Genomic DNA, 20,141 nt, shown 5'->3' with positions numbered 1-20,141 from the left:
TGTTAAATAGTAAAGGTGATAGATTCTTGTTTTATCTCTGAAAATGAAAATTAATTAAATGATGAAATCTAGAAATTTGTCATTTAATTTTACTTGGGCATCTCAGTGTTAATTTTACATGTGTATGGTACCTTAAAAAATGATACAAGAGTTTGCACTACCAGCTTCCTAGACTACTTTCTAAAAATTTGGTTTCCCCTCCCCAATACAAATGATCATTGCAAATAATTTAAAACTTAGTCATTTAACCTGGACCTTGAAAGCAACCCCTAAGTTTATCCATACACAGTTGAGAGTATAATCCCGTAGGTTTTGTGTGGGTTTTTTTTTTTTTTTTTTTTTACATGTACTAAGTGATTTTTCCTATTGTTCTAAGACTGTGGTCACATTCTGCATATTGTTTTCCAATTTGCTTTTTCTCATGTAATCCAAAGTCATTTCCTATCTTTTTATTTTAAAGACCTATATATAAGACAGACAAACTAAAGACTATACAATAAACTATAGGTTTACTTAACTAAGCTTCTATTGATGGACATTTGAGTTGTTTCCAGTTTTTACCCAATACAAACTGACTGAAAATAAATGTCCTATATATGTTTTTGGACACTTCTGTAAGTAGAGTAGGGTAGATTCTTAGATCTGGCACTGCGGGATCAAGGGCTATGAACAATCTAAATTGATAATGCTAGTACGCATCCCTGATCTGACTCCATTATAACATCTTTTTTTTCAAACTGTTTAGGTATGTATGACATTGAAACTTTATCTCATAGTTGGAAAAAAAAGGAGAGAAAAGAGAAATCATCATTAGTAAGGCGGGGCAACCCCTGATATGGTTACCAAACATTTACTTGTTTTGTATGTGTGAAAGAGTTGCTTGTTGATGTCCTTTACTTATTAATGTTCTTTCCCATCTCACTGAATCCTAAAAACTCTTTGTATATTGCCAATACTAGCAATTTATCTGTTAAGAATGCAAATAATTTTCCCATCAGCTGTACTTTATGACATTTTTCAACATGTAGTATTTTCAGTTTCTATGTTGCCAAAAATTTTAATTTCTTTTGTTTATGGGTTTTATGTTCTGCTTAACATGGGCTTTCAAACTGAAAGGTGCTATCCATATGATTCTGTATTTTTCTTTAATATTGTTATGATTTTATTTTTCACAATTAAGTATTTAATTCTCCTGTAATCTATTTTAGTCTAAGTAGTGAAGTAGATATTCAAATTTGCCCCTTCTCTCCTTAGATAGTTGATTCTCTCAATACCATACAATCTCCACAGGTCTGAGAGATCATCTCTATTGTCTTCCAAATCCTCATGTATCCTTATGTTTGTATGGGGGCTGTTTTTGCCTATGTATGATTTTCTGCCTATGTATTTCCATATCTACATTACATAGTTTTAAGACTATACTTTCAGGGATCATTTTTATAGTTCGTTACATTACATAGTTTTAAACAGTATACTTTTATGTAAGACAGGAGACAAAATAAACCTGTATTTGTTGTTCCCATGCAAAAAAAAGATTAAAAAATTAATGGAAGTGGGGGGGCAGGTCTGTGATATGGTGATGTGTACCTTTTGCTATTTTGAATTATAAATTATATGTAGTAAATCCTAAAAAATGGAATTAAAAATTACTGATCTTTATTAAGTATTTTAGAAATTAATAGTGCCAAACCCTCTTATTATTCTTTTTAAGAATTTTCTGGGCTAAACTCTGCTATTTTTAAATTATCAAAATACTGTAGTTTCAGACACACTGTTATTTCACATGGCAGTCAGTAGCTTTATTCGCTCTCCCAAAATTCTCCCCCCACTTCTCTGTCTTCCCTAACCCCATGCCTGACTACCCTCACTTCAAAAGCACTCCAGCCCTTACTTTACTAGCTAGTACCTGCAACTCTAATATGCAATAAAATTCCTTTTTATCTCCTAACAAATCTTAAAATCTGCTCAGTTACCCATATAACAATTACCACAAAGACTTTTCCTCAAAATTAGAAGTGACTTGCAATCCAAGTCTTGAGACAATCCCACCTATGGTCACAACATTCTGGCCCTTGGACCATCTAACCTCAAGGCTTAAATGATTAAGGACATAACCAATTTAAATTTACCTTTCCCTCTCCTTTTGCCTAATTTAATTTCCTGAAGAAATTAACACAAATTAGAACTCCTTAGCAACTCTCTGCTCCTCATTACAGTCATTAATGTGGGCTTTATTTTAAGCTCTTTCCTAGGTGCCTCTCCCTGGAAATAATCATTTCAGCTGAAAGTGGGAGTTAACTTTAAGCTCTGGGACATACTCTCTTCATTCAAATGAGGCAAGAGGGAAGCACTGCTTTTAGGTCTTTGTTAAAATAATGTCTAATTCATTTTCTGCATTAATTAAGACACAATAACCATGAGTTCCAGGGAAGTTGGCAGAGTAGGAGGATCTAGTAAACATACATAAATGAATGAATGAATTTAAAAGAAAAAGATACAGCCCGGAAAATTTTCTTTTCCTGCTCAATTTGTGAAGGCTTTGGTTTCTATTCAATATAGCCACCACTCACATCTGGCTTAAACAAAAATTCAGTTCCTTAAATCACATTTCAAGTTCTCAACACTCACATATGGCTTCTGGCTATCATACTGTGGACGATGATGCAGCTGGAGAATATTTCCATCCTCACAGAAAAGTTCTATAGAATAGTGCTTATGTAGAAAACTAAACACTAGAAGGCAGCATCAACAGTGCTTTATGGTTACAAGAGGAATGTATTCAATACTATAAATAAAGTTGATTCAGCTAATGTTGAAGACTAAGTGTATGTCCTTTCCCTCCCTCCCTTCTTCTCTCCTCCATATTTAATTTCTCCGAAACTGTTTTTGTATTGATGAGGAAGACAGTCCCAAAGAAGGTTGAAATTCACTATCTGATCAGAGCTGTTCAAGCAGCTAAAACAACTCCTCACATAACTTCTGGTATAAATCACATGAACACGATTACCAAGAACTTTTTTTAAGGTCAGCATTTTAATAAGTCCCCCTCCTTATCTGGGAGTAAGGCTGTGTTACTAGAATTCCTGGACACTTTCTCACATTTGATCACTGCCACTGCTAAGTTTTATTTTTTTACCAAGTGCCATGACTGAACTGTGTAATCATGAAATGGCCCATCTGAGTATGTGCTTCCCTCCCCAACCACCCCCACTTGGCAATTCAGCCGCATGTGTATAAAACCAGCTAATGATAACAGGTGGAAGGAACAACCTTTCAAATGTGAAGACACTCTAATCACTTACCAATAAGATGGTTTTTCTGAAGAGGAATTATCCCTGACAGCTGTTACCACTTCCTTCTTCTCCAATAATGAAACCTAAGGTATGTTCACATCTTTTGCCCTACTTAAAATGGATCAAAACCTTTTCCATAGAAGGAAGGGGTTGTGATTGAGGAAGAGCACAAAGGGGAGTTCTAGAGTATGGCAATATTCTGTTTCTTGACCTGGGTGGTGGTTCCACGAGCACTTCACTTCCTATGCTCTGAAATAAAACTACAGAACACTGGGAAAGAATCCTGGGCCATCCCTAAAGAAGTAAGACTCACAGGACACACAGAGCCTGGGAACTCTGGAGGTCCTGAGACAAGGGATATGTCTTCTAAAGACTTATCAGCTAGAAAAAGTCACCCAAAGGGAGCAACTCTCTTATAGCTCTCAAGCACATCCTTGAGTAATTTGAGTTTTTTCCCCTTTTAAAATTCACTGATGGTTTTTTCTATTTCTCGTATCTTCCTTTTCAAATTTCCTTTCTTCTCATTCACTTCTCTATTTCATGAGACTTACCTCCTAATTTACTCGTATATGCACCTCTGCTTCACCCTGGCAAGCCCACTTAGTTTGCTCTTGGCATTGCCAGCTCCAAAGCACAGCTGGCACTATAGATCTCATTTTATCCTCCAGACCAGGGCTGGGAAAGTCCACCTCTCTAAGCCTGCCTCCCTAAGCAGAGTAGGTTTTGGTTTTTGTTTTTAAATTCTGCGGGCAGATGGAGGAGGACTTGGGCTTCTATGTACAAAAGTGATCAGCCCTACTCCACTCCTTTATAGGCCAGCTGAAACTCTGGGCAGAACTATTCAATGGAAACCAGTAAGTTGGTGTTTTCTTAATAAAAATAAAAATGTTCCCAAGAATAATTAATATTTTTAAACAGTCACTTTAAAAAAGAAAAAAAGGATTGTCTCATTTTTGTCTCCCCTTCCTGAGTGGCTAGGGGCTTAAAATAATTCAGTGGAATTTACTGCTCATCTTTTATACTTACTCAGCTTAACTAATGTTTCAGTAAATTTTTCACAGTTGATTGCAACTCGGCATAATAGATGGATGAATTGATGATAAGAAAAGAAGTAGTCTAGCAGCATACGATCATAAACGTCATCTTTGCCCTGAAGGTTAAAGATGATAAAATGGTTGCACTTAAATTGTATAATAAATTAAAGAGCATATTTTGTGCAAATGTAATAAGTTTAACTAAAAAGCTGATTAAATATTTAAATTCTATAAGAACCTAGTTTTAATTCCAAGTTTCTAGTAATGTTAAGATCTTAATTGTCACAAGTTTATTTTCAGTGTGCAAATGCTATCAATTAAAATTACCCATTATTTCTATATACTTTAATCAAGTAAAATTACTGTAGGATTTTAAAATTTGACACTTTAGTTCTACAGACATCAAGAGTTGAATTAAATTTGATTTTTGAAAGAGATTTCAAATGATTTCTATAATGGCTACTACAGTGTTAATTAATTTTAATATTTTATCTTATAAGAAGTATATTTAAGATCCAAAGATGGTGGGCAAGGGAGAGTGTGAATGAAGCGGGGTGAAGAAAAAGGGGGAAAAATTGTTTAAAAAAAATGTTGATACTGAGATAAATTATCTTGTGTCAATGTACCTTCTCTCTATAATTTAGAATTAGCATTATTTTAGGATACGCATTAAAAGAGAAGAATCAGACTACAAATGATGATAAATCTATCAATCAGTGATATTAAGCCTAGGTCAAAGGATTATAATTAAAGGGCAGTAAAAGAAGTCATTGATTATATATGGCCAAATTTAAACAACAGTAACTACCTAACTTGACTTTTCAGGTTTAGATATATGACCCAGTTATAATTTAGCCTAGTGACAACTAGTAAGACTTTCTATTCGGGTATTTTTTTTTTTTTTAGGGAGGAAAAAACTTACTACTTGTGCTTATTGTTGATTTTGCAAATACTCAACCAACATTTCAGAGCACTAAAAGGAAAAAGTCCAAATGAGTCTAATCTTAGGATCCACAAAATGGTCATTTAAGTCTAATATAACTGCCAGAGGGAAAATTTCAAATTACTGTGTACTACAGAAACATGGTTTTCCTGGCATCCCAACATACCTTACTGGTTTCCACCATTGTGGGCAAGAGGCACATATTGAGTTCAGGGCGCGGAGGCCGAATATTGCTTTTCCCTCCTATTAGCTTGATATTTTCTCGACAAGGGAAATAAGGTCCAAGAGACACTAAGACATTAAAAGTGTACAATAAGAATAAATGGAAAAAATAAATCTCCATGCTTCAGTGTGCAGAAAGATTAAATGCCAACCACATTCAAGTACTGTGCTAGATGAATACGTACTTGGTATATTACTGTGATGATAAGTACAATGGTTGTGTTGTAGAAATGGAACCAGAGTATGAAGAAAGTCATGGGGACTCAAAAGCACAAGTTCCTTGAGGACATCTGAAAATAAAAACACAATATGAGTATTAAAAAGCTGGAGGACATCTAACTTGCTTCTTTCGAACTCACAAATCCTGCTGGGGTGACTAGTTGCAGTATGGCAGGTGGAAAGGTTTAAAGAGTCTAAAACTGTTTTAGCTGCTGACACTGGGAGAAATTCTGTCTGATGCTCCATCAAATCTGGATCAACCCGGTTACTAACCAAAGTACAGCCATCATTTAGAAACCAAAGTTTAAAACTATTTATTTGTATTTTGTTTATCCAAGAGAAGAAGCGTCATGGAGAAGTACACTAAGGGAAATATTTAATGCACATTGATGACATGTCTTCATAAAATCAACCAAAGCAACTTAAGACAGAAATCTAAGGCTCAAAGTTCTTTGGACCTAAGACATAATCCTTGGTCTACTTTTAATGTTTCATGATGCTAGCTTGACTGATGCTCATCCCCTAATCATCGAGAAGTAAAGCTCGTGATGACAGGCTACTGAATCAGAGGTTACTGAAGTATAGGCCAGTAATTCCACGGAGCATGAGGCCAAAGCTTGCCAAAACTGCTTATACGTGGCAGCCAGTTATTCATGTCATTTTGAGAAACTGGAAATTAACAATTACAGTCTCTAAAGAGGACTTTTAAAAATGGCTTCTAAACTAGTAAAAAATACATTATAAATTTAAAATGGGGGGTCCTTTAACAGGCAAATTATCACTTCATTATAAATATATAATCAATAAAAAGGTAAAATACCTGGGAGTCTAAGAACAAGTACTACAAGTATCTTTAGGTAAAAGAACAGGCAGTAAAAATAATCTCCCCAACCCTTTACAGTATCAGCTCTCCTTTGCAAAACATTTGCATGATCCTACCTTACTTACATAGAACCAGAAGATCTCAGAGCTGGAAGATATCTAAAGATAACCTAAGGTCAAAGAGCCCAGATATATTACATGACCTGCCTGTGATCATATAAAGTAATTACTGGCATGCTGAGAAATATATTTTCTAGAACCTGTTGGCCAGTGTGAGTTACAAATAAGAAGTACAAATGTCTTCCAAACCCTGCAGAACTAATCACATCCTACAAAGACTATTCCACAAAAATCTTCATCCATTAGGTTTTTACACATATATATTTTCCAAGTAACTTACCTATACAGGCATTTCTAAGTTCTGGAGGACTATAGGAATTAAGAAGAGTTAACAGTTTATGGGCAAATTCAATTCGCTCCTGCCACTGAATTAATGCTTGTTTCACATCTGCAAATATAAAAGCATACATAAATATGCCATTTGAGTTCAAACTTCCTCACAATTATGTCCTATTTTTATCTACAGAATGCTAACACTAAGAAAATCAAATTAATGACATAAACATCTTTGGTGAAACCTAAGTGAGCACTTTCATGAGATGGCTACTACTGTGAAACCTGCTAGATTTCTTAAGTGCATACTTTAGGGATGAACCTTTCCGTTTTCCAGAAATTTATATAAAGTTCAAAGTTCACATTCAATTTTTTTTTTAAAGATTTTATTTATTTATTTGACAGAGAGAGACACGGTGAGAGAGGGAACACAAGCAGGGGGAGTGGGAGAGGGAGAAGCAGGCTCCCCGCGGAGCAGGGAGCTCAACATGGGGCTCGATTCCAGGACCCTGAGATCAGACCTGAGTCGAAGGCAGACGCTTAACGACTGAGCCACCCAGGAGCCCCAAAGTTCACATTCAATTTTACAGGGACACGAGAGATAGGTTTTATAGTTATTTCTCTTAAAACTAAAAATGATCTAACCTAAGCCATGGAGGCTTCCAGTTGGAGAACCTTCACAAAATGCCCATTTTGTTACTGTGTTTTGAAGTGTTTTCCAGTCTCTTAAATCTTAACACTTATATAGGATGCTTGCCTATTTTTCAGGCAGGCATAAGAGATTAAACAAGAGCACTCTAGCCTTTTACCAGGTCATGATGAACATTTCCTGATGGTTAGCCAGCATCAGCTCCAGCTTCGGTACATAAACCAGACATAAAGACAAATTCTCTGAAGGACATGGTTTGACATCCTTATTTCATTGGTTAATAGTTGAAAGTAACAAAAAGAAGAAGTAGGAATGACCAAACCTTTTCTCTGAAGATATGGGCGTGTAGACTTCAAAACCGAAAGGAATATTGACAGAAGTTCTACTAAGTCTCCAGTCACATGGCAAGCTGTGGCTTCATGGTACATCATGTGCAGTGTGTTGAAAGACTACAAGTAATTTTAAAAAATGGAAAACTTCATTTCATTTTTACTTTACAGACCACAAAATGGTAGTACTCATCCTTTATGACAGATGTTTTCAGACCCTATGTGTGTGCACATGTGCACAAAGCAAATCTATTTGCTTTCTACCTAAGTCAAATTCTCCCAAGTCAGCTCTTTAAAATACAAAACAGTGCTCACCTTCGGAGCTAATATTTTATGCATACATTTTGGTCTGAAGGAATAATTTGTTTCATCAGTTTGTTTTTGGTTACTGTTTGCTCTAGGACCACAAACACCTTAGAAATTACAAAGAAGCAGGCAACAAGAAGATTTGGCAGAATGGGTGACTGCTTTAACTAACTTTTCAGGGCTTTGGGAAGGAAGACAATGGTGAAATGGTTGTCAACAGTAAGTCTGAATGAGGAAAAAGAGCTCCAAAAGGAAGAATTCCTTTAATCATATTGGCTTGTTAAAATCTTTTAATTCAAAATCCTTCGGTTTTTTTTCTACTTCATTCTACACAAAGGCTTTTTTCTAGTCCTCTTGAATCAGTTCCCTAAAATCTATATACTAGCCATAATTCAAAGTTCAAAATCCACAGTCTAGAATTGGTGGCAGTACATAATCTGAACAATGTACTTGTGTGGCATTTAACCGGTAAGCTGTGAGGATAGGAACCACGTCTGTCTTATTTACTGCTGTATCCCCAGTGCTAGCACAATGCCTGGCACAGAGTAGACATTCAAACACCTGTTGAGCGAAACAATGGAATTCTCACTACTTTTCACATACTTTTTGTTCTAGCCAAACAGAAATACTTGGCATTTGTCAAATACGACAATACTTTCTTGCCTCTGCTGACCAAGTTATTTATCTAAATGCTCTCCCGCTTATCTTTACAAGTCCAAATTCTTCAAAGTACGGTTTCAAACATGTTGTATTCCTATTCTATAATATCATTAACTGAAGAAAACTATCCTACCTCTTACTTCTGATGGTTCTTTTGGCATATACTCTTTTGTCTTTTCTCCTTTATTAGACTAAGGGGTAAAATGCACCTCTATGCCTTTAAAATCATCTCACAGTTTGTGGATGATCACCTGTAACAGACTCAATGGTTTCCTCTCATGATGCTAATCTCACTTTCTTAACTATCAAATAAGTCCGCTCTTGAGAAATTATGTGTCAGTGATTACATCACATGAATTTCATCTGTTTCTACCCTTACACATGGAATGAATAAAACCAGTCTATTTCCAGTGGTTGTTCTAAATACAAAAGAAGAGGAGAAGTATGGAATTACTATGGACAAAGAAAAGAGCAACCTAAAAACTGTGACCTAATCAATTCTTGGAATATAGATTAGCATTTTCTGATCTATATAATGAAAATCCAGACACCTGTAAAACAGTATAGCATAAACTCTAAATATCTACACACACAAAAAAAGCCTTGGTGAGAACATTAAAATGAGCTATATCTATAGTAAAATGAAATAAAATATTTACCTCAGTCATCAGGATCAACCCTCGATTAAATACAACAAGAAGTCTATCTTCATCAGATTCTAACAGTATTCTGAAGGCACTAGAAGAATACAAAAAATCCAGGTTGAGAACTCTGAATCAGAATGGAAAACTCAGAAGAAAAATGGAAAAAATAGAAGAAAACTGTAATTGAGGCTCTTTTTCTACCTATAGGAGAGGGACTGCTATATCTGTTTCCTAGTAATGTAATAAAAGGAGTTACTATTATACTAAGAAATCCTCTAAGTAACATGGAAAAAAGTTATGTCTGCTAGTATCTAGTCAACAATTCAATGGTGGAAGAGAGGTATCAGAGGAATATTTTTAAAGTTTCAGTATAAGCAATGCTTATTTTCATAATGGGTTTATCTTCTAGATTATGTTAAGCTCTGGATAATAATAAAATACACTTATACTATCCAAGCACTTCTCAGCTGGTTCTTGGGAAGAAAGAGAAACATGAGGGGAAAAACATTAAATACATTTTGGTCTTGAAAATAATTTATGTGATAATTATCAAAAGTAGTTGTATTGCTCTTGTTATTAGACTTAATTTTATTATTAGGTACTGGAAACCACTGCTGTATTAGTACAACTGGAATCTTTCTACTTCAGTTAGACGTTGTCTTTCCTTTTTTCAAAAAAAGAATTAAGAAAGCTCAAAGTCTTTTTTTTTTTTTTTAGAATAAGCTTTAAGTAGTAAGCCTTGGAAACAATGTATTCAAAATTAATGCCAGAATTTTAAAAGAATTCCTTTGGAGTCCTTGCAAAAGCACAGTTAATTCATTTTGTGTACTAATAAAGATTCAAATTTGAAAGTTTTCTGAAGAAGATAACCTGAAATAATCTTATCTTGGGTTAAGCATAAAATACTATTATTTTCAAGGAAGTACTGCCAAAAAATGTGTGCCTAATAAAGGACATTAGCTGCAAGTCTTAGATGTAATATATAGAAGCATTTTAAGAAATTAACCTGGCCTTTATTTCCACAGTTAAAGGGAACTATGTGTAATTTGTTGCAGAGTTCCTTTATAGCCACTCAATAACTTCTGTAGCTCTGAACAATTATAAAGATGACGTTTTATTATTTTGGCTAATTCCTACAACAGTTAAAAAAGACAGGTAAATCTGGGCTAAAGAGAATGAAAAACGTATTAAGAATAAGTCTCATCCAAAGATGGAGAAAGCTGTTCCTGGAGGCCTCTAGAACTGAACAGTCCAAGAATAAGGATGAATCACAAGAGTGAGGAGGATTCAAGCCTTAGGTGTAAGACTGTACATTAAGATTCCTTCCAACCCTGATTCTATGATACTGATAAAACACATATAAACAGTCCAAAACCAAACCTTGAAAATAAAAGCTGTTCAAAAGTAGCTTAATTTTTAAAAGATAAATCCTTCCAAGGTGACTCAATGCAAAAATGCTTCCCTAATTACCTTAAGGAATTGGTAAACTTTCAGTTATAAATAATTTAACTATAACTCTTTAAGTGTCAAAAGGATAGTCCCCATTCCCTCACTTGGAAAAACAAAACAAATTAAAAAAACACCAGAAAACATCTTTTTACCTTATTAAAGTAGTCCAGCAGGAGCGGCCATCTAAGCAACGTAAGTAACAACTTATGGTTGTTTTCTTAAACTGTTTAATATCTTCTAATTCTTCTTCTCTCATATCTGGCCTTTGAGCTATAAATAGCTGCATCAGGTTAAATAGTTCTTCTACTGCCTAAAAAGGGCAAATAAGCATCATGGTGATCTTTTAACCCTACAACATTTTAGAATGTTTGCTTCTCATTTCTGAATGTTATGCCCACTAGCCAGCTCTTAAAATTATACAAATGAAATCAGATTACACTACCATTCAAGAATAGTTATAAAATTAGCAATAGATTCTATTTTAAAAATTTAATATATTATTCACTAAAAGTAAATAATCAAATTTTCAGGAAGACTCATTTTTAGGGTTCATTTTTAGTCTTAATACTATTTATTAAAGCACTAGCCTTGTAACTTCAAATGGATGTCCAGATATGCTACACCAATCCTTTGCCCTGTTTAATGAGAAATCATGACTTCCTCACAAAATTTTACAGCCCTCATTTACATTTGAATTAATACTGTTTCTGAGACAACCCTTTGTGCCAACATTTGGAATGCTCTTTCTGGACTGATGAATGCTTAGTTCAAGTTATCTGATGGATGAAACATGGGAACTAGTATTTAAGTAAAATCGCTAACTGTGGGTTTATAAACTCATTTAGCATGGGCATGTGGGCATACTTATCAATGAACTGAAAACCCCCAACTCTGTAATTTTCATGGCAAAAATTGATTTAAACACCATTTTCATGAAAACCTCCAATAGTTAAGCTCTACAATAAAAGATGTTTTATTTTATTGATGTCACAGGAAACATTATCAGATAAATATTCTAACTCCCCCAACATTCACCAAAGGTATACCATGGATATCATGTTTAGTAACTAAGTCAAATATTATTTATGTGAATGTGATAAAGAAAATTCACTGAATCTTGATAAATCTTGACTCCTTCGTGGTCAGGCAGACTCTCACATTTGTTTCCTTCTGTCTTATAGCCTTGGCTTTGAACCTCTTTTGGTACTTAATATACTCATTTTCTTTCCTCTATTCTAGGCATTCTAAATTTCCTGGCTGGAAGTTAGGTTGTTCTTTCTAGGTGAGAACAATTTACTACATTGTATCTGAAGGAAAGGTCCTTTCTTAAGATTTTATTTATTTGACAAACAGAGCACACAGGCAGGGGGAGCAGGAAAAGCAGGCTCCCTGCTAAGCAGGGAGCCCGATGTGCGACTCGAGCCAAGACCCTGAGATCACGACCTGAGCTGAAGGCAGATGCTTAACCGAGACTGAGCTACCCAGGTGCCCTGGAAAGGTCCTTTCTTCAACAGGAAAAAAGTACTGTACACAATTCAAGGATACCAATAATTAAAATACTCTTCATCATGTTCATCTGATTAAACTCTTAAGAAAATGTTGGATGTCTTGAAAGAGCTCCACTCCCACCATCTCCCATTTAGCAAAAAACTTCTCACATTAGCAATTTGTAGCCTCTAGGTTAAAATAGTTCTCACTCTCTTTCCAACCCCTTTTCTAGATTTATATCCTCTTGGTGTAATCTTCAGTTTACAACAGAGAGTTAAGAAGCAACAGTGAAAAGAAATATCCAGGAATGACAGCCATATGTGAAGGGAGAAAGTTTTAATATGAAACCTACAAATAGTCTGCAGAAAAAAAGGAATCAGATTTAGACCGCATATATTTGTATCCTGATAGACCCCTTATCCATTTCATTCACTTGAATGTAGTGTGAGAAAAAAAACACTAGGGAATACTAGAGCTAAGATAAAAATATTTTCTAGCTCACAGCTTAGGATAGCATGTAGATCTTAACAATAAATATCTAAACAATAAATACTTCCCTAAAACTGTACCACAAAGCTGACTTTTTTCATTAGTTACATATAAAAGACATTTACAAAAACACAAATGAAAATAGCTAGGTTCAGTTAGAGATAAAATTTCAACATCAACCTAAGAAAAATTACCCATATTATCAATTTTATAGTAATATGGCATTTTATATATGTATTCAAGAAAACAAATACACATTAAGTCCTTAAGAAAGAACAGTTCAAGTTAGACTATACTTCCATATTTTGTTACCACTTCCCACAAGGGGCGAAAAATATGTTATTTCCAATCAATTTGAAGATACATATAGAATTATCAATTTTACTCACTCCAGGGTATTGGCTCGCATGTGGTGTAAGATTCTTAAAGGCCCATTGGATGTTCTGGTGAGAAGCGAGTTGTCGTGTGAATGCAGGAGACTGTTCACAGCAGAGCCTCAGAATGCCGTAGTAGGCTGGCAGCATCCCACGGTTAAAAAGCACCACATCCTGATCATCATGGTCAGCAAGGATGTAATTGAAGGCAATGTTCTTGGTTACCACTGGGTTCTGAACAATAAGGCGGATATTCTCTGGACAGTCAGCACACACATTGTACCAAAATGAAAGCAAAGCCTGTTTATTGTGATTTGTAGCTATTGCTGGCTCAGAAAGTTTAGGCTGGAATAGGTTCCACAAATCCATGAAATATGTGGAAAACATCAGCTTCTCAGTTTTGGAAATTAAACAGTAAGTCATAAAGCTAAAATAGGGCACTAGCTTTGTAGTGCCATGAACAGCAGCATCAACATAAAGTTTGGCTCTTGAGAGCAAACCAAGGAGCACGTTGTAGACCTGATGTAGGACTACTGTTGTGTCTGGACTGAGTGGAAGGTCACGGGTTGGGATGTGCAAAGACCTTGTTGACCGGAACATCTGGCGGAATGAATTGCTTGGTATAAGGGACACCAGAAGATAAGCTGCAGCTATAAAATGTAAAACAAAACTGTCAGATCCTTATAAGATATAAAACAGACTGAAGAGCAGTCATTAAACACAAAGCCACTCTTCTCTTTAAAAATTAAAATGAATAAAAATTAAGGGACATGAACATTTCTTAGTATCTTTCTGCCCTACCACTAGCCCCACAGAAAAATTTCAAGGAATGATGAAAACATTAGCCTTCCATTCTATCACTGTTATTTTTTAAGTGGCAACAATAACTGCATTAATAGAAACAGTTTTAAACTTCTCTGTTAGCTTTCCCCAGATGTAGAATTTTCTATTTATTTGATCATTTCATTTCTCCTTAGGAAATAATATGGATTAACAGGAAGAACATAGCATTTGGAGCCAGAAGACCTAGCTAAGCCTCTCTGACCTGATCTAATCATTCAATGTGTTAGGATCTTTTCTTCTTCTTTACAAAATAAGGGTAAGTTATTTTGTAAAAATTTAGAGATTAACAGTAAAATATAAAGTTATAAAGACAGAATGAGATCTATTTTAAAGTTCATTGTAATGTATAAGATTTTATATATATATATATATATATGCCAATTACAGAACATTAACTTTGGAAAAAATCTTTAAAACTCTTCTAGGCTAAATTTGCATTTTTAAAATTTTTTCACTTGAGTATAGTTGACACACAATGTTATATTAGTCTCAGGTGTACAACATAGTGATTCAACTTCTCTACAGGTTATGCTGTGCTCACCACAGCGTAGCTACCATCTGTCACCACACAATACAATTACAATATCATTGCCTATATTCCCTATACTGTATCTTTTATCCCCATGATTTATTCATTCCATAGCTGGAAGCTTCTAGGTTGACTCTGAACACAAATAAAGCATCCCTTCTTCAACATACCTGAAAAATGTTATTAAGCATACAAAATATTATTTAATTCTCAAAATCACTCTGGAAATATGTGATGTTACACTGGAAAATCTGAATCTTGGGGAAGCAAAGACCAAAGTCACACAAATAAAGAGGTGGAGCTCAGATTTAGCCCTGGAAATGATGATGATGGTGACGACAATGGCAATAATAATGATCCAACAACAGAAACTGCTAACATTTATCAAATGTTTATACTATTTAACACCCTAACTTTGTTTATTAGGAGGCTCTACTTTTATTATCCCCACTTTCACTTGGACTGAAAACAGTTAAGACTACACCCATGTTACACATCTCGAAACCCAGATAGTCAGATTCAGGAGCTAATGCTCCTAAAAACAACCACCACAGAGCCTCCTCAAGGCCTCTAATGCCTTAGTTTAACTCTTTTCAATACACCTACTAATTCTGTCTCCCACTAGTCTACCTATAATTTGATAATTTACAATGTTCTGTTAAAGCAAATTAAGTTAGGGTTTCTAAAATTAATTATAACCTATTTTACAGATTTCAAATTAAACTTCATGCAGCACTCCATTTCTACATTATTTTTTCACCTATATGTTAGGCTCATTTTAGTATATGTTTCCAATATTAAACCTTGGCATGTAGGGGTCATCCTGACCCATCTTTGTATAAGCTGCTATTAAGAAAAGTAATTTGTGATTAGAAAAACTTATTCAGTTTAAGTTATATACTTTTATACCAGTATTTTATTAGGAAAAAAAATTTTTTTTAAAGATTTTTTATTTATTTGAGAGAGAGTGAGAGAGAGAGAGAGAGCCCAAGAGGGGGTAGGGTCAGAGGGAGAAGCAGACTCCCTGCTCAGCAGGGAGCCCGATGTGGGACTCGATCCCGGGACTCTGGGATAATGACCTGAGCCGAAGGCAGTCGCGTAACCAACTGAGCCACCCAGGCACCCTAGGAAATATTTTCTAACACAATGAAAGGTTTAAAACGCTCTACCAAAGACCCAATTAATTCTACAATTACCATTTAGTTTTGCTTTATTATACACCAAACCATCTATTTATTTAAGAGCTATCTGCTTCTAAATAAAAAGTAAGTTCTGCTTGGGAGAAATATACAACTTCTAGGAAAGTCAATATGGAAGAACAGACCATCTTACTAAAAACTGCCTTGCTGACTAAAGAATCCCTTCCATTTAGTTCTATACTATAGAGAACTTAGAACAAATCTACCTATATTTCTGTATGGCAACTGTTCAACTATTTTAAGACACTTATGTCTCCATTTTTTTTTCTCTAAACATTCTAATGCGTTCCTTAAAATTTTGTAGGATTTAATAGTATTTCTCAGTAGTAGTTCTTCTATACATGTTACTATAATTCTTACTGTTGTATTGATTCTATTCAAATATTTGGGCTGTTTTTTCAAGTTACATTATGTCAAAAGCACATTTTCATATTACCAGAGTCTATTATAATTTTTAAATGATTCACTATAACTATTTCCCAACTGAACATCCAGTTTTTAATTTTTCATAATCATAAATAATGCTATTTAAGCATCCATATATTAGATGACTTGCTTATACTGGAATCCTTGAAATAATATTACTGAATTTAAAAAAAGGCAAAGTATTTTGAAGGATCTCAGTACATATTACTAAATTGCCTTTCATAGGGTAATATTTACTTACAACTTCACTGCAATGTACGAGAATGCCATATCATCAATACTGTCATCAATATTAGATGTAACAGCTGAAAAACTTTTTTTTTTTTGGTTCAGCATAGATTTTTTTTTTATTGTTTGATGGTCAAAAGTCAGGAGATGAATGCCAATCAGCATACGTGTCAGCACTTACAAATAACCCATTACTATGGGGCTACATAAACTGGCAGGAAAAACAAGCCTATAAGTACCAATGCCAATCCATCAGTACAAAGTGTTTTTCCCAAATAAACTTTTTATTTTAGAATACACAGAACAGACACAGTTCCCGTACACTCTTCTCCCCTTTTCTCCTATTATTAACATCTATTATTACTACATTTGTTTTAACTAAGGAAACAACAGACACATTACTTTTAACTAAACTCCACACTTTTGATTTTATTAGTATTGCCTTAATGTTTGTCTTTTATAAAGATTTTACTTATTTGAGAGAGAGCATGAGTGGGGAGAAGGGCAGAGGGAGAGGGAGAAGCAGGCTCCCCACTGAGCAGGGAGCCTGACGTGGGGCTCAATCCCAGGACTCTGAGATCATGACCTGAGCCGAAGGCAGACGCTAAACCGACTGAGCCACCCAGGCGCCCCATTAATGTTCTTTTATTTTGGCTCTAGGATCCCATCGAGGATATATTACATTTAATCATCATGTGTCCTTAAGCTCCTCTTGGCTGTGACAGTTTCTCAGACTCTCCTTGCGTTTGGAAAAGCTTGACAGTGTAAAGGAGTACTTGGGTCAGGTATTTTTGAACAATGTCCCTCAAATTGAGCCTGTCTGATGTTTATCACTTTTAGACTCAAATGATGGGTTTTGTAAGGAAGATCATACAGGTAAAGTGCTCTTTACATCATATTATATCCAGGGTATCAAGGGTACATGCTATCAACACACATCAGTGATATTAACCATAATCATCTGGCTGAGTTAATGTTTGTCAATTGCTTCACCTAAAGTTATTTTACCCACAAACTGTAACAAACTTTTAAAACACAGAGAATAAACCGAGAGGTGTTGGAGGGAAATGGGTGGGGGGTTGACTATGGGGGACGGGCATTAAGGAGGGCACTTGATATGATAAGCAATGGTGTTTTACGTGATGCATCACTGAATCCTCCTGAAACCAACACTGCACTGTATATTAACTAGAACTTGAATAAAAACTTGAAAAAAAAAAAAAAGAAAGAAAGAAAAAGTTACATTCCCCATTCCCTACTCCTTGAAAGGAGGTTCAGCTCCACCTCCTTGGACAGCAGATGTACATAAATTATTTAGAATTCTTCTGTATAGGATATTTGTCTCTTCTCCATTTATTTATTTAAACATTTATTTATCAGTATGGACTCATAGGTATTTATTTTATGCTTGGGGGTATAATCCAGCACTATATTGTTTATTTTTTTACTCTTACTGTTCCAGCGTTAGCCACTGGGAATTCTTTCAGGTTGGTTGTGTGTCCCTTTGACACAGCCCCATCATTTTGGTTTTTTGAGTACTTCTTTACTTTCTGGTCCTACAAGATGCTTCAGGCTCATCTTGTATTATTACCTGCCCGAGACCTAGAATCAGCCATTTCTTCAAAGAGCTATTATTTGTTTTATTGGAGAATGGTCTTTAGAAACATAGATCTGGGGATATTTGATGTGCATGCTGCTACTGTAGTATCACTGATTCTATGCCCTTTCAGCAGACAGCTAGGAAAAATGATTTTAATGATTAATTTAAAAAATTAACTTTGATTTTTGTTTCTTTGAATAAAAGAAATCAAAGGAGAACATACTCTATTTATTTGCAAGCAATTTTCTAATCTGTAAAATACCTATTTTTCATATTTGTCCATCTGTCTTCCAAGATCTTTATTTCCTTCCAGCCTGTGTAAAGGTGTTTATCATTTAACTCCCATGATTTCATTGAATATTTTCTCTCAATTTGTTCTATGCCTTTTTATTACTTTCCTCTTAGCCTTAAAGTTACTTTTAAGATAGGATTTTCTGATCCTTTGCTCTCTTCACTTAATGCTGATCATGCTTTGTAATCTATCAAGCAAGGAAACAAAAACGGTGGTGGTGGTGATGTCACCCAAGACAGGACAGTTTCCTATCCTTAAAACACCCAAACCACTGTAGATATTTGCAAAACACTGCCATTTCCAAATACTAATGTAACTTCGGCCTTTAAGAACAATATTTCCAAGAGCCTTTGCACTGTACAACAATGGGCATTATTGTAATTGCCTTAAAAAACAAAACAAAAAAGCGAAACTTGGAACAACAAATGGTTTAAGTTCTGAATATTTGACTTACAAGTCCTGACTCTAGGATAATTATGAGCCAAAAGAAACCTCTCGACCCAGTTTTCCATGTTCTGTAGGACCCAGCTGTGTGCCAGTTTATTTCGGGGTGTCTGTACTGCCAACCAATCCAAACACTGAGAAGGATTGTATTCAATTACCTAAAAATGAAATGACAAGAACAGAATATAAAACCAACTGATTGAGGAGTTATTTTTTTACTTACTTTTGGTATATGCCATTAAACACTTAGCCAAGAAGAGTTTTTTGAAAACTAGAGCCTAAGAAAAGTTTTGCCCATGTTTTTCTACATTTTTATTTTTAATTAATTTTTTAAGGGAGGGAGGGGCAAAAGGACTGGGAAAGAGAGAATCTTAAGCAGACACCACGCTGAGTGCAGAGCCTGATGCAGGGCTCGATCCCACAGCTGTGAGATCATGACCTGAGCCGAAATCAAGAACTGGATGCTTAACCAACTGAGCCACCCAGGTGCTCCTCCTCTCCATTTTTAAAACTACATTTATCAACAGGAAATATTCAGAAATATCTGTCATTAGTTTACAAAATAAAATTAAAATAACCAAGGACTTTAACAAAGAACTAATAGTGCTTCTAGGGGCACCTAGAAGCTCAGTCGTTAAGCATCTGCCTTCGGCTCAGGTCATGATCCCAGGGTCCTGGGACAGAGCCCCACATCCAGTTCCCTGCTCCACAGGAAGCCTGCTTCTCCCTTTCTCACTCCCCCTGCTTGTGTTCCCTCTCTCTCGCTGTCTCTGTCAAATAAGCAAATAAAATCTTTAAAAAAAAAAAAAAAATCTCTAATTCTAATTCTCTAATTCTCTAAAGTTTCTAATCTTTATTTTTCTTACTGTGTGCCCAATCTATTATTGCACATGAGAATAAAATGTAGTAATTGCACTGCTGGGGAGATTTTTTTCATGGGATAAAGAAATCTTAGGAATCTAGGTTTGGCTTTCAAGGCCAATTCCATTCCCACTCATTGATGTATTGTCTAGATGGTATTAGGCTAAAACAGCAATTAAGTGGTTGCAAAGCTATCACAGGGCCCACAAAACCTAAAATGTTTGCTAACTGACCAGCTGGAGAAAAAGTTTGCTGACCCCTGGTCTAGAGAGCAGGTTTTCCTAACGCTTACCAAAGAGAAACTCTATGACCCCAGCAGTTACTCTGAAGGAAAGGACGTGGTTGGTACTTCCTGTACCATTTCTGTCAACTGCTGAAAACACTTAACTTGTATTTCTAAGATTC

At 35.2% G+C, this 20,141-nt stretch overlaps 1 protein-coding gene across 9 annotated transcripts in view; it reads right to left on the bottom strand.

Annotated features, from left to right (window-relative positions):
- The window catches only part of USP34 (ubiquitin specific peptidase 34), a 267,250-nt gene that overhangs the window by 11,216 nt on the left and 235,893 nt on the right, over nucleotides 1-20,141 (bottom strand). For 4 of the 9 annotated variants that reach the window (XM_027621741.1, XM_027621744.1, XM_027621743.1 and 1 more), the window contains 9 exons: nucleotides 18,886-19,033; nucleotides 13,330-13,964; nucleotides 11,116-11,273; nucleotides 9,530-9,608; nucleotides 7,898-8,024; nucleotides 6,934-7,041; nucleotides 5,678-5,782; nucleotides 5,437-5,561; nucleotides 4,320-4,443 (listed from right to left, as the gene is read on the bottom strand). In XM_027621741.1, coding sequence (XP_027477542.1) covers nucleotides 4,320-4,443; nucleotides 5,437-5,561; nucleotides 5,678-5,782; nucleotides 6,934-7,041; nucleotides 7,898-8,024; nucleotides 9,530-9,608; nucleotides 11,116-11,273; nucleotides 13,330-13,964; nucleotides 18,886-19,033 — 1,609 coding nt within the window. Of the gene's footprint in view, nucleotides 1-4,319; nucleotides 4,444-5,436; nucleotides 5,562-5,677; nucleotides 5,783-6,933; nucleotides 7,042-7,897; nucleotides 8,025-9,529; nucleotides 9,609-11,115; nucleotides 11,274-13,329; nucleotides 13,965-18,885; nucleotides 19,034-20,141 lie in introns of those variants that run through there. The other 5 variants (XM_027621746.1, XM_027621745.1, XR_003524622.1 and 2 more) reach the window with 5 other exon arrangements.

The sequence above is a fragment of the Zalophus californianus genome, chromosome 8 (assembly GCF_009762305.2).
Source record: "Zalophus californianus isolate mZalCal1 chromosome 8, mZalCal1.pri.v2, whole genome shotgun sequence".
NCBI lineage: Eukaryota > Metazoa > Chordata > Mammalia > Carnivora > Otariidae > Zalophus > Zalophus californianus.
The sequence above is the reverse complement of the archived record's forward strand: the minus strand, read 5'-3'. Positions and strand labels throughout refer to the sequence as shown.